Source organism: Carica papaya, chromosome 1 (genome assembly GCF_054855325.1).
Source record: "Carica papaya isolate Zhongbai chromosome 1, ASM5485532v1, whole genome shotgun sequence".
Classification (NCBI taxonomy): domain Eukaryota; kingdom Viridiplantae; phylum Streptophyta; class Magnoliopsida; order Brassicales; family Caricaceae; genus Carica; species Carica papaya.
The window spans coordinates 4906749-4919224 of record NC_142309.1 but is presented as its reverse complement, the minus strand read 5'-3'; the positions used below and the strand labels follow the sequence as shown (position 1 = coordinate 4919224).

General features: G+C 34.5%; 1 protein-coding gene and 1 long non-coding RNA gene across 5 annotated transcripts; one reads left to right on the top strand and one right to left on the bottom strand.

Annotated features, from left to right (window-relative positions):
• Positions 1-1768: 1768 nt before the first annotated feature.
• Positions 1769-8339, bottom strand: LOC110813020 (meiosis chromosome segregation family protein). Of its 4 annotated transcripts, none has more exons than XM_088215887.1 (7): positions 8200-8339; positions 7224-7287; positions 5532-7057; positions 5184-5429; positions 3140-3220; positions 2249-2866; positions 1769-2092 (listed from the first exon to the last, which is right to left on the bottom strand). In XM_088215887.1, exons 3-7 carry the CDS (start codon positions 6819-6821, stop codon positions 2036-2038), a joined length of 2292 nt encoding a protein of 763 aa, XP_088072013.1. In that variant the 5' UTR covers positions 6822-7057; positions 7224-7287; positions 8200-8339; the 3' UTR covers positions 1769-2035. The 4 variants fall into 4 exon arrangements, with proteins under 4 accessions (XP_088072013.1, XP_088072026.1, XP_088072021.1 ...); XM_088215900.1 differs by having other exon boundaries at positions 7232-7287; XM_088215895.1 differs by having other exon boundaries at positions 8179-8318.
• LOC148269109 (uncharacterized) lies at positions 8148-8760 on the top strand. The gene is made up of 2 exons (XR_015817812.1): positions 8148-8286; positions 8447-8760. It is a non-coding gene; the product is annotated as an uncharacterized LOC148269109 (long non-coding RNA).
• The last annotated feature ends 3716 nt before the right edge of the window (positions 8761-12476 follow it).

Here is a 12476-nt window from a genome sequence, read left to right as displayed (position 1 = left end):
ATGTGATGTCATGAGTGGAAACAGAGACCGAAAGTAGTAATTAATTAAATTAAATTAAATAGTAATTAATTAATATTAATCAAAGGTGACGGATTGATTAGCTTCTCACTGCTAGTACGTAAAAGATTGGATTTATTAGCGTACTTTTGATTAGCGGACTAATGAGATCAATCAAGAATTTCAAATTCAAACCCCCCAAAAATTCTTAATTTACAAAAGTAGTCCAAATTATTTGGGTAATTTTTTAAAACCCATAAATTAATTTATTTCTCTTAATTCATTTAATTTATCGATAGAGTAATTTGTCAAACTTTTTTTTTTTTAATTTTTTTATAAATGGGCATGATAAAAATCAAGGTATAATGATTAATTCAGCAATTAATAAACATATATATGTAAATAATATATATTATTTTTAAATTTAAATATTTCTTTTATTTTAATAATTAATTAGTTTTTTTTTTTTGTATCAAGAAAAGACAAGGCTTTTAATACTTGGAAATGATATTAAAAAGAAAAGGTACTGGCGTATGGTAAGTTGGCTTGGTACTGGGATTTCTGGGTATGGCCCGGAATTGGAAGAATAATATTCAACAAACATTATATTATAAGTGTGTGTATATATATTAATTAATAATAATAAAAAAAGGGAAATAAATTAATTAAATAAATAAATAAATAAAAATTTTGATGAAGTGCTGCCGGATGGACGACGACAACAATAACAACTATGTACTGAAAGAGTGAAGGCCATCATCTTTTCATCTGTCCCCCTCCCCCCCGCGCTGTTAGTTACTTTGCCTTTCTTCTTATTATTCAATTCCAAATAATATTTAATTAAATAAATAGTTCAAAATTCTTTTTTTTTTAATTATTTTTAAAGAAATAAATTATTTTTATCTTTTTCCACACTTACAGGAAAGAGATGAGGGTATAGTGGTAAAAAAGGGAATATATATATATATATATATATATATGAGCTAAGTAATTAATTAATTAAAAAAAAAAAAAAAGTGAGAAGAGATGGAGAGGAGGAGGACACGCGCGCCGGTTGTTAACCCTCCCTCATCTCATGCGATTCCAATCGTCTTAGCGATTGACACGTAGCCCCTCTGATGCGTCATGCCTATACATTTTTATTTTCTTAAAAAAATTATTATCTTAGATTTTTTTTATTTAATTACGAATAAATAATAACTTTTTTTAAAAAAAAAATTCATTTATTTTTTTAAAACTCAAAATCTGTTTGTTGATTTTAATTATTGCGTCATATTTATAATTATTAACTGAATTTATTTTTAATAAAATTCAACTTATTTCGACATATAAATATACTCCCCAAAGAAATAAATGCAATTTGTTATGATGCTGGTGTGGTAAAATCTTCCATCCTCGTGTTACTCCTCTTCCTTTTTTCCAACTCTTTATCTCCCTCTATCCCTTTCCAACCTCTCATTTTCCTCACCTACAACACATACATTCTTATGTATATATACACAGACTTATGTATATATATAGAGAGAGAGTAATAAAAACCATATTCTTATATCATCAAATACAAAACTTCTAATTACTTTTTCCAATTATTTTTACCAAATATCAAACAATATTTAAATAAAAACATTGTTAGTCATTGTTTTAAAACCCTTTTTAAGATTCACAGCACAAATTACAACCTACCTAATCGACCACATAGTCCCAGTTGGAAACAGTTCCCAAACAAAAAGAAACAGTTCCAAAGCAAAAAGAAGAGCTCTTTCACTAGGGATTTTACTTGGAATGGTGTTTCTTTCCTCACCATTTGATAAAGAAAATGTACACTATCAGCTTCCATTGAAGGAAACGCCAAAAGCCCCCATGTCAAAACAATGTTTTAACCCATCAAATTATTTTTTCCAGAATCAAGTGGAAGTCTTTACAGACTGATTTGGGTTAGAGCCATTTCAAGATGAAATGACTGAAACATAAAAACATGTGATTGACTATGTACAGATTCAACAACAAAAGAGAAAGCAAAACAAAGCTTTCTTTCTTCTCAGTTGCCGACATCGAAATATCTTGGATCTTCCGGGTAATGGTATTCTACCTTCAACTGCCATGACAAAGGAAAAAAAAAAAAAGCTGTTATGGTCAAAACATCATAGAGGAGTGATTGTTTCAGAGTTCAAAAAGTTGGGCAAAGCCATGTGTTCATAGTGTGATGCTACTGATATAAACTGAAAAATGTACTGGAAATAGAATTGCATACCTTGCCCTCATCAGAATCTGAATGGCGTTGAGGAAATACAACTTTTAAGTCATTGTATAAGTAAAACCTCCGCTCCCCATCAACATTTAAGCCTGTTTTCTGGGTTGCAGACAGTGGATCAGACAAGAATTTCTGAATGGACCTAGAAGTTTTTTTCGGGGAAGGGCATAGAAAACGAAGATGAAGGGCGTAGCGTAAAGCACCAGAACCAGCACCATTTTTGTTCACTTTTGGACAATTATGACTGGTTTTCCTCTCAGCCTCATGGCACGGATCCATCCAGGTGTAATCCTTCCCACCAGTTCCCAGGCATTGATCATTGTTAAGCTTATTATCCAGCATAACAGAAGTAATGCCCACTCTTTGATCATTTTGAGATTGCTGGGACATATTTTCCATCTCTAATGAATCCACCATATCAAACCCTTCACTTCCTTTAACTTCAACACTCTGGTGAACAGAACATATATTGTTTACCATATCAACCCCATCTGGTCTACACTGTAAGGGACTGTTTTCTGTACTTTTAACATTTGTCCCCGAAAATGTATGCCCATGTTTAGATTCTGTAGAAAGTGGGACCGAAGAGGCTAGGGTAACCTTCTGACGCAAGAATGTCTACTTCGATTTGAATGAAGTAAGAAAAGTGAAAAGATATTTTCATCAGAAATATGTTAAACTGAAAGTTGCATGTTTATAATCACACATTCGGTACATGCAGATAGAAGATTGCAAAAATTTACTAAAGATTTCTAATCAATGGAAACAAAATTATTTCCAAAGTGCCAAACAAAAAATTATATATATCTAAAAGAAAAGGCAGAATAAAAGTAAATCTTAAAAATACTACTACTACTCATAAATAGAAATCGCAAACATACTCCATATTACCTTGGTACCAGCTGGCATGTCAGTTAGATCATAGTTGCAAAGGAAAGTGTGAAGAGGTGTCTTTTCTGGATTGCTGAGAACCTATGAAAACAAATTATAGTTCGACAATATCAGGAAAAGCCATCTGTAAATTTTCCTCAAAAGATCTCATTTACAAATTACAATCTATTGCTACATTCAGCCCAGAGGCTCTAAAACCAGAATGGAGGTTGAATCTTTTGCAAAAATGATTTAGAAAATTTACCTCACAAACCAGATTCCATAATCAAAGACAAATGCTGATTGTTCCCAAAAAAGTGCAAGGTGAAATTGAAAGAAACAGAATTAAAAGGAAACAACTTTTGTGCAGTAATCTCTATTGAAGACTATAGTACTTCAGATAAAACATAATATACAAAGAGAACAGATTGTCTGATCTGTCTACCGAAATTGCCATGTCCTTAACTAAGTATGAAAATATACCCAAACAGAAAAATTGTACAAAGTATAAGAGAAGTTACTAAGCATTAAAGATTGCTATCCTAGAATTTATGAAATTGCTTGTGATAAAGAGGCTAAGGTGAGGGATAGTTATGTTAAGGTGGGGGAGGGGTGGATTTGGAATGCGAAGCTTGTGAGAAATTTGTAGGATTGGGAAATTGATGAGTTTTGCAATCTGTTACAGTACTTTGACAGCAAAAAACTGAATGATACCAGAGATATGAGAGTGTAGAAACCAGATGAGAAGAAAGGCTTTTTCGTGAGGTCTATGTACAGAGTCCTGTGTAAGAGGGACAGCAGCAGTATTTGCAAAGGTGCCCTCTTTAAACAGATCTGGAAGAGTAGAGCTCCACCTAGGGTATCTGTTTTTACCTGGGAAGCTGCGAAAGAATGCATTTTGACTATAGATATGCTTAAAAGAAGAAGAATCACTATGGTAACAGATGTTATTTATGCAAATCTGATTAGGAAACTTGTAATCACTTACTTTTATGGTGCCCGAAGACTTATAGCTTATGGAATTCTGTTTTAGGGCTGTTGGGGCTGAATTGGGTTATGGCTGAAAATGTGAGTGGTGAATTGTGGGCCTGAGCGGATTTTTGTAAAAAAAAATAGGCACTTATTTCTTATTCCACTTACTACTTTTTGGATTGTGTGGAAGGAAAGAAACGCGAGAGCCTTTGACGATAATGAAACTAACCTTACATATGTTAGAGATAAATGAATACATACTTTTGGTTTTATTTTATTAGGTCATGACGTCAGTGATTGAGAGGATCTTGGGATGATCATGGACCACTTAATTGACTTGTAACTAATTTTTATACTTGGGCAATAACCTTTGAATATCTTTGTGAATAATATTTTTTCTCTTTTCTTCAAAAAAAAATAAATAAAGAAAGTTTGCCACTAGGACACCACAAATCTAGGAAAGTTTGCCACTAGGACTCCTGGGGGACATGTCCTGCTTGCAAGAGGGGTATTTAAGCCTCTCAAAACCCTAATTCTTCGAACCCGCCTCCCCTTTCATCTTCATTCGGTGAACCTAGGGTTTCTCTAGATCTCTTCAGCTTCCTTGGAGGGAAGATTGGTGATTTATGAAAATTGTTAATGCATTTTTTATGTATTTAAGCATCTCATTGTAAATCTCAAATGGAAAGAAGTCTTTCAAATGTATTTTCATACATTCTTCTCTCTCTCTCTCTCTCTCTCTCTCTCTCTCTCTCAAACACTGTTTCTCTTCCCGATCTAATTCCTTATCTTTCCCTCTGATTTTCTGAGTTACTGTGAGTATGTCATGGGTTCCTAACACATTGTCATGTAACTGAGGCTAAACAAGGTCCCATAATCCATTACTAAGCTAAGGAAGAAATGCCACAAGATTTTGAACAGAAGTGACCAGAACATGCTGCAAAAGTGGAAGCACAAACAACAACTAGTTTATTTATTAATAATAATTCCATTGACACTTCATACTGCACAATGTCATAAAACTCACTGCATTTTATCACAACACTCAAAACCAGATATCTGAAATTGACAAAAAAAGAAAAAGTGAAAGTACCAGTTGTATACGTCCTTTCACAGGAATCCTCAAGCGGCTCTTAGCATTTTGTGAATCCTCATCGCTAATTCCTCTTTTAAATTTTAAGCCCCGGTACTTTTTTGATGAACTGCCGGCAAGATCTATGGATGCATAATAAAGTAAAAAGCAATCACCATCCACACTGGTTACTGAAAATGGAATCTTTTGTGACTGTGGTGAGAAGTTCCCTCCAGTAATGCTTAGTACAGCTAGAAAACCATCAATCTACGCAGAGAGGCAAATGAAGATCAGATGTTGGTCCAAGAACAATATCATATAGTGGAGTAAGAATCATGCATGCCTATCTAACCTAACATTATTGCTAACCTGACTGCTTTGCCCAGACGACAACCTTCCAGAGAGTAAGGACTCTTCAAAAGAACCAACTAATGACCTCCTAATGGGAAGTCCACTCAAGCTTCGGACAAATCTTTTACATGGAGATGTTGGAGCCGATTCTTGACATAGAGACCAACTTATTCCAGCAGCACTTTCCAGGGAAGATGGACGAAAATCTTTGTGAAAAATATCCATGTCTTCAAATGACCTGCTCACAATCTTAAACTCCGGTTCTTCATGAGAAAAGGCGATTCTGGATTCTGATCCATCAAAGGATTGTTCTATCTTTAAGGTTGAAGACCAATGATCTCTTCCTTTCTTGGAATTCCTACTTCTCCCAACAGTTTTCATTCTTTCAGAAAACCTTGGACCAAGGGGTGACAAAGAAAGAGGAGGAGAGGTTGTCTTTCGTGGAGATATAGATATTGCCTCACTTCGGGTTGTTACCTTGCTTGATTCCCTAAAACTATCAAATGCAGGTGATTGTCGACAATCATTACAAGGCTCTGGCTCCTTGGTTTCCAACAAAGGGCCATCAGTGGAGAACAAAGATATCATTTTACAGCTATTAGATGGTACTTCCTTCTGGTCCAAGCAACTGGATAGCATCCAGGATGGCATGTTGAAGTGTATTTTACCACCAATATTTGCTTTCTTATGGTCTTGTGCTATAGAAACATTAAAGCCATCAGACCGAGGAGGGGAACCCGCTTGCAAACTGTTGCAGCCAATATCAAGAGGATTGCCATCGAATTGTCCTGGAAAAAGCATCCTATTTAAAGGTGATAATAGTCGCTTTCTGGCTAATGATGGCCCAGATGATTCTATTTCATTAACTGTGGGAGCACAAGAAGAACGGACACAAACAGCAGATCCTTCAAGTTCCATTCTTGGAGAACTAGTTCCACGTGATGCAAAACCCACTATCCTAGAAACAGGATCCTGGGAATTCCGTCCATTTTTAGGAGCAAACCACCCAGCTTTATCCACAGCAGCAATCTTCATACCATGAGAATCAGATGAGATACTCTTTGAACCTCCAAATCTAAATGAATCATCTGAAAACTCCGAAAGTTCCAAGGAAGTTTTTGTCTGGAAGTCTCCTATGGAGGAGCATAGAGTATCCCCAACTGTTCGACTCACACTTACTCCCTGCATGCCATCCAAATCACAGGTGCTGACACCAGAAAATCTAGGAGGGCTTTGAGGAAAGGTACCTGATGATGCTGCTGAAGCCTCCCCAAGACTCTCATACGACGAAACTTGTGGCAAACCCATTGCAAGGTTTGCCAATTTGAAGCAAGTTACGGAATGCAGCCTAATAGACTTATCTTTTCCTTTTGTTTTGTCAATTCAGCTTCCCACTTTTTCCCATAGTTCCACAAATTTTTTGCTCATCTTTGATAGCAAACTATCACTTTTTTCTAGTTCAATCAATTAAGACATAAACCTCCAGTTTCCTATTCCTGTTATGTCTCCAAAGAAAGCGGAAAAACCAGTATGATTGATAACTTCTGCAAAGAGTTAGAACAAAAATGACTTCCAGAAGAGAGAGACGATGAACACAATGCTACAAATCAACCAATGAGATCCACATTTCAACTGGCTTCTGAGAATGCACAGAAAAAGATAAACACGCACTATCTATCCAACAATTATGGGCAGCACGGATATTCTTACCACCATACCAGAATTCAACAAAGCAGGTGTTGATCATGGTTGGTAATAGAGGCAACACGTTCACCTGACACAAAACCATTAAGAAAAAGGAAATGAAAACAAAATCATTCAGAAAAGAAAGTGAAAACAAAACCATCAACTTTATAGAGCTAAAAAGATCAATGAGAACTTCTTGAACATTCACATCTTACTTCAATGTAACCTAACAAAAGATTTTAGACCCATTTAGTCTGTCACCAAGTTCTAATACTTACCACACACAGAAGCAACAAAATTTCACAAAGAAAGTCAATATTTACACTATAAGCTACTGATTTTCATGACATAAAAAATTCAGCACAATAGAAACAAGGAAATCTGGTAAGAAATCAATGAACAACTGCCAATGAACACTTAGGAAAAACAAACAAAAAGCAGAGCTAGAGCTCCCAATTCAATTTACAAAATGAACCAATGATACATCTTATTCAATTCTGGAATACTAGCAAATGCCAAAGAAGAACAAGCAAACAACCTAAGAAACAAGATAAAGCTGAATCCACCATGAAATCAAAGCAAAATTTTTTCACTTGTAAACCCAGAAATTGTTTTCAACATCAAAAACCAGCAAGGGGAAAAAGAACTAGCCACAAGATCGGCTGGGCTCGTTGAAACAATCAACAGGAGGAATATCAATTCGAGAAGAAAACCCAGAAAGCGATTGCTTAGACGGCACACATTCACCACAAACTCCCTTCCCTAAAACACGCTGGGTCATTATCATTCACTACAAGCAACATTTATTTATTTTTTCTTTCTTTCTAATGACAGCTTAAAACCACCTTTAAAATCTACAGGATAGCTTCACCATCGCAAAACCCAGAAAGATTTAAGCAAAACCCAGAACAGAATCACAGTTGATCATAGGAAAATTGTCACAAATTTGTAAGATTCTATTCTACAACTTCATACTTACCAGAAAAAGCAATTTACCCACCTCACAGGGACGCACCATCGGCGATGGAGCTAGTGACCAGAGAAGCAGGTGGATTAATCATCGCAATGATCTGCCATGAAAAAATTGGTACCTATTTTCTGATTATATTAAAAAAAAAATTATCTGGGCAACTCTTAAAAAGCCCAAAAAGAAAATATAGCTTTTGTTTAAAAAGAAGGTGATAGATATATTGATAATGTGAAAAAGTTTTCGTTTTTTTTCTTCTCCTCTACTCTGAGTTGGTCAGGAGAAGATGATGATGATGATGAAGAAGAAGAAGAAGAAGGCAGATGAGGAGGAGGCGTTTTGTTGGTGCTAGGGAAGAGATTAAGAGTGGCAGAAGCAATATGTCTAATGTCTATGTCTATACGTATATGTGTATGTTATGTCGCCATTCTCTCTCTCTATATAAACAAATCCCATCATCATCACCCAACTCTGAAAATTTCTCTCTTTCACGTTTTTTCTCCTTGGAAATTTCTTAGGTTGGCTGTAATTTTTTTTTTCAAGAATTAATCTCCTATGGTCTTATTATATATATATATATATATTTACAATCCATATTCATGATTTTTTTTTTCACTCTCTAATTATTTATTTTTTAATTACAAACTATAACATTTACGTAATTTATTTTAAAATAAATGTTTTCTTAGTTATTATAATAGTAGTATAAAAGTTAAATTTATTAATTAATTTCATTCCAAATCCTCTGATTGAATTCAATTTATAATTACTAATTAAAAAATAATAATTTTTTTTATTTGCAATTTGAATATGGATCCATCAATTGTGGGTTCTTTTTTCTTTTTGAATTATTTTCTTCATTTTTACCCTAATTTTTTAATATAACACAATTTCACTTTTTAATTAAAAAAAAAAACTAGTCTTATAATAATTAAAGCAAGCATATACTATATTATTTTTATTCTAAAAAATAAATATATACTATATGGTTTAATTTAACAGGATTAAAGTTCATGATTTTGATTTTCAAAGTCCAATAATGCAAATGGTTGGAACGCACAGAAGACCTATAAATCTGTGACTAGCATAATTAGATTTTGACACCTCCACCTAATTGTATATCTACGGCCTAACATTTTTATGGTTCCTTTTTATTTTTTACAATGAAATATTTAATTGTTAAATGGCGGACTTATAAATAAAAAAATATTAAATTATAACTCAAATTTAAGTTTTGATCTAATCAAAAAGTGAGTACAAATCTTTAATTTATTATAATTTAAAATTTATATTAATAAATTATAATGATTAAGTTAAAATCTATCATTATTAATAATTATGTATAATAGATAAAAAGATACGTACGTTATCTTAATTTAAATAATTATGAGGGATTAAAAAATAAAAACATATTTTTTAATTAAAAAACCATATTTTTTAATCAAAAAATTATAATTTTAAAATAAAATGTTAAATTAAATAAGGGAAGTCGAATCAACTTGAATGTTTCTCTTTCAAAAAAAAAAAAGAAAAAAACACCAACTTGATTATAATAATTGTAAAAAATAAAAATAAAAAGAGACACGTACAAGTCTAAACAGTGTCACTGAGTGACACGTGGCAGGAGATAAAGGCGAAACTGTAAGGTCCATGATACGCGGCGAAGCACAGGAGACATGTAAATGTGGACCCCAATTACCCAAACCCAATCCTCATCCACTTTTTTTTTTATTTATGTTTTCCTCTCCTTTTCAAGAAATAAGTTCTCCTGGTTGATGGAATTCTTTAGATCATTCTCAGATATCTAGAATGGACACGTGTATGGCCCTCATTAGTGGGCCTAGCCCACTTGTCTAGACCTGTTAACATGCAAGTAGACATGCAATCGAAGCCCGGCCATAAAGAATCATTAATTTTTATTTTATAAGTAAACACTAATTTTCTATTACCGTTTAATAAATTACCAATTTTCTCCAACCATTTATTGAAATGAACAAGCATTTAAAAATATAATAAATTTGTTAAAATTTAATTAAATTAAATTATTATAATTTTATTAATACTTATTATATTAATTTTAATTAAAAAAATTAAATATTATAAAATATTTTTTTACCTATAAATATAATAAATTCATTAAAATTTAACTTAAATTTAATTATTATAATTTTATCTGATATATTAATAAATTAAAATTTTAATTTTATTAAATAAGATATTATAAATTGATAATTATTAAATTATAGTATATTTAAAAAATAACAAATTTTATATTTTTTGTAAAATTTAAATTCATAATTTTTAAATAAAATATAAAAATTATAATTAGTAGACCTTTTATTAATATATAATGTAGTGCTAATTAAATGATAAAATTTTTACATTTTAGCATTTAATGATTAATATTAAAAGTAAATTTATCTGTAAATAAAGCCGTATATTATATCCAACATCTATATCCTATACATACATCTATGTATATATGTATAAACTAAAAATATATGTATTGTGTAAGCTCAATCACAAAATAGTAACAAAAGAATCAACCATGGCGTTCTTGACTCAGAGTTATAAAAAAAGGGTGGTTAAAAAAAAAGGGTGGTCATGCCTGTATGTGCATAACCTTTAAAAAATAAATTTATAATTTAAATGTAGATGCGAATAATAACGTTAGGGTTTATATTTTTTACACAGTCAATTGAATTGCTCAATAAAGTATGAGAATGTCTATTCTATATGGTTTATAAAAAATAAACGGTAATTTAAAAAAAAATGAATAAATAAGTATCTTAGGGCAGCATTTACTATCACTTAAAAAGAGTTCAGGATGTGAACTACTCACAACCATCTTACTGATCTAGATCTAGATCTTTGTCTAATTTGTAGCGCTCGGGGAAATTGAAGAAATTGAAAAAAAAAAAAAAAAAAAAAACGTGTGTGGCGTCAGCAGACCCAGTCAGCAGGCCTGGCCAACCAGGAACTGCCATGTGGCAAAACCACGTCGACTGGGACGGGCCACGTTGGTGATCCGTGTGCGCGCGATCGGACGGCCCAGATCAATCGCGCGCACGGACGGCCCAGATTTAATTAAAATGGACGGCTGAGATCAAAAGGCAAAAGGGTATAAATAAGACCCCCACACCAGACCCTAAACCCTAGCCGCCTGCCCTCGCCGGAGAAGACGAACCAGAAGCTGGCCGCCGCCACCCGCCGCCGCACTGGAGGGATTTCCTACCGCCGATCGAGGTAAATTTCATACCCCTGACTCGTTTTTCCACGCTGATTTCTCCAGTGGCCAAATCGGAGCCAAAATCTCGGCCAAACGGCCGGAAAACATGGCCGAAAGCTAGCGGCGCCGCCGCGCCCCTTCTCGATTTTTGCCTCCGATGAGGCCCTTCCCGGCCTCCGTGATCACCATTCTTTTCTCTACAGGTTGATCGGAGCCGAATCACCAAAACACGAACTTCACCGGAGAGCCGCCGCACCCGAGAGCACCGCCGCCGGTAAGCTTCGGTTTTCCGTAAATTTTCGGCCCCCCGAGGGTCGTAGGGTTGTTTTATCGCAGGAACCAATGCGAGTGTGGCCGAATTCGGCCGAAAACGGCCAACCCGAGGCAAACCGCCGCCGCAAGCGGTGGCGCCGTCGCCGGAGCACGGCGGAGCCGCCGTGTCGGAGTTGCGATATTGGCCGAAAGGGGCCCTGGGCCTAATTTGGGATTTTTTGGAACACGTGCAGGTACGAGTAGTGCGTTTCAGTTCCCCGAGAAAAATTCAGGGAAAATTAGGGACAGTCTGTAGGCACACTGTGAAGCTGTGTTCGGACCCCGAAACGTGTAAGAACCCCTCACCCTATTTCCTATCACGGTTTTAAAGTTCAATAAATGATAAAACGGTATTTCATGAATCAACGAATGTGTGAAATTGCTTAAGGTCGCTAATGGAGCCCGAGTCTAGTGTGTTTGTCGGTTAACTGTTATTTGGCCTGTTTTACAGTTTTAAATGCAGCATGAGGTTCGATGTTTTCATTTTATAGTTTCGTGTGCATATTTTACTATTTTATTGATTATGGATTGAATGACCGGGATATTGATGCTGTATGTTGTATGTTTGGCATAAATTATCGTTTTGCTTGTTTGTATGTGATTGATAATGCTGACTGAGGGAAAAGGAGAATGAAAGATTATGTAAATGGAAATTGTATAATGTGTTCAGCCTGACTAGATATCCTGGGAGATGGTGGACGGACCGGGTCCGTAGGGAACCCTACCGGGATTGTGGTCTCCCATACCGGACGGGGTATGGAGATCTTAT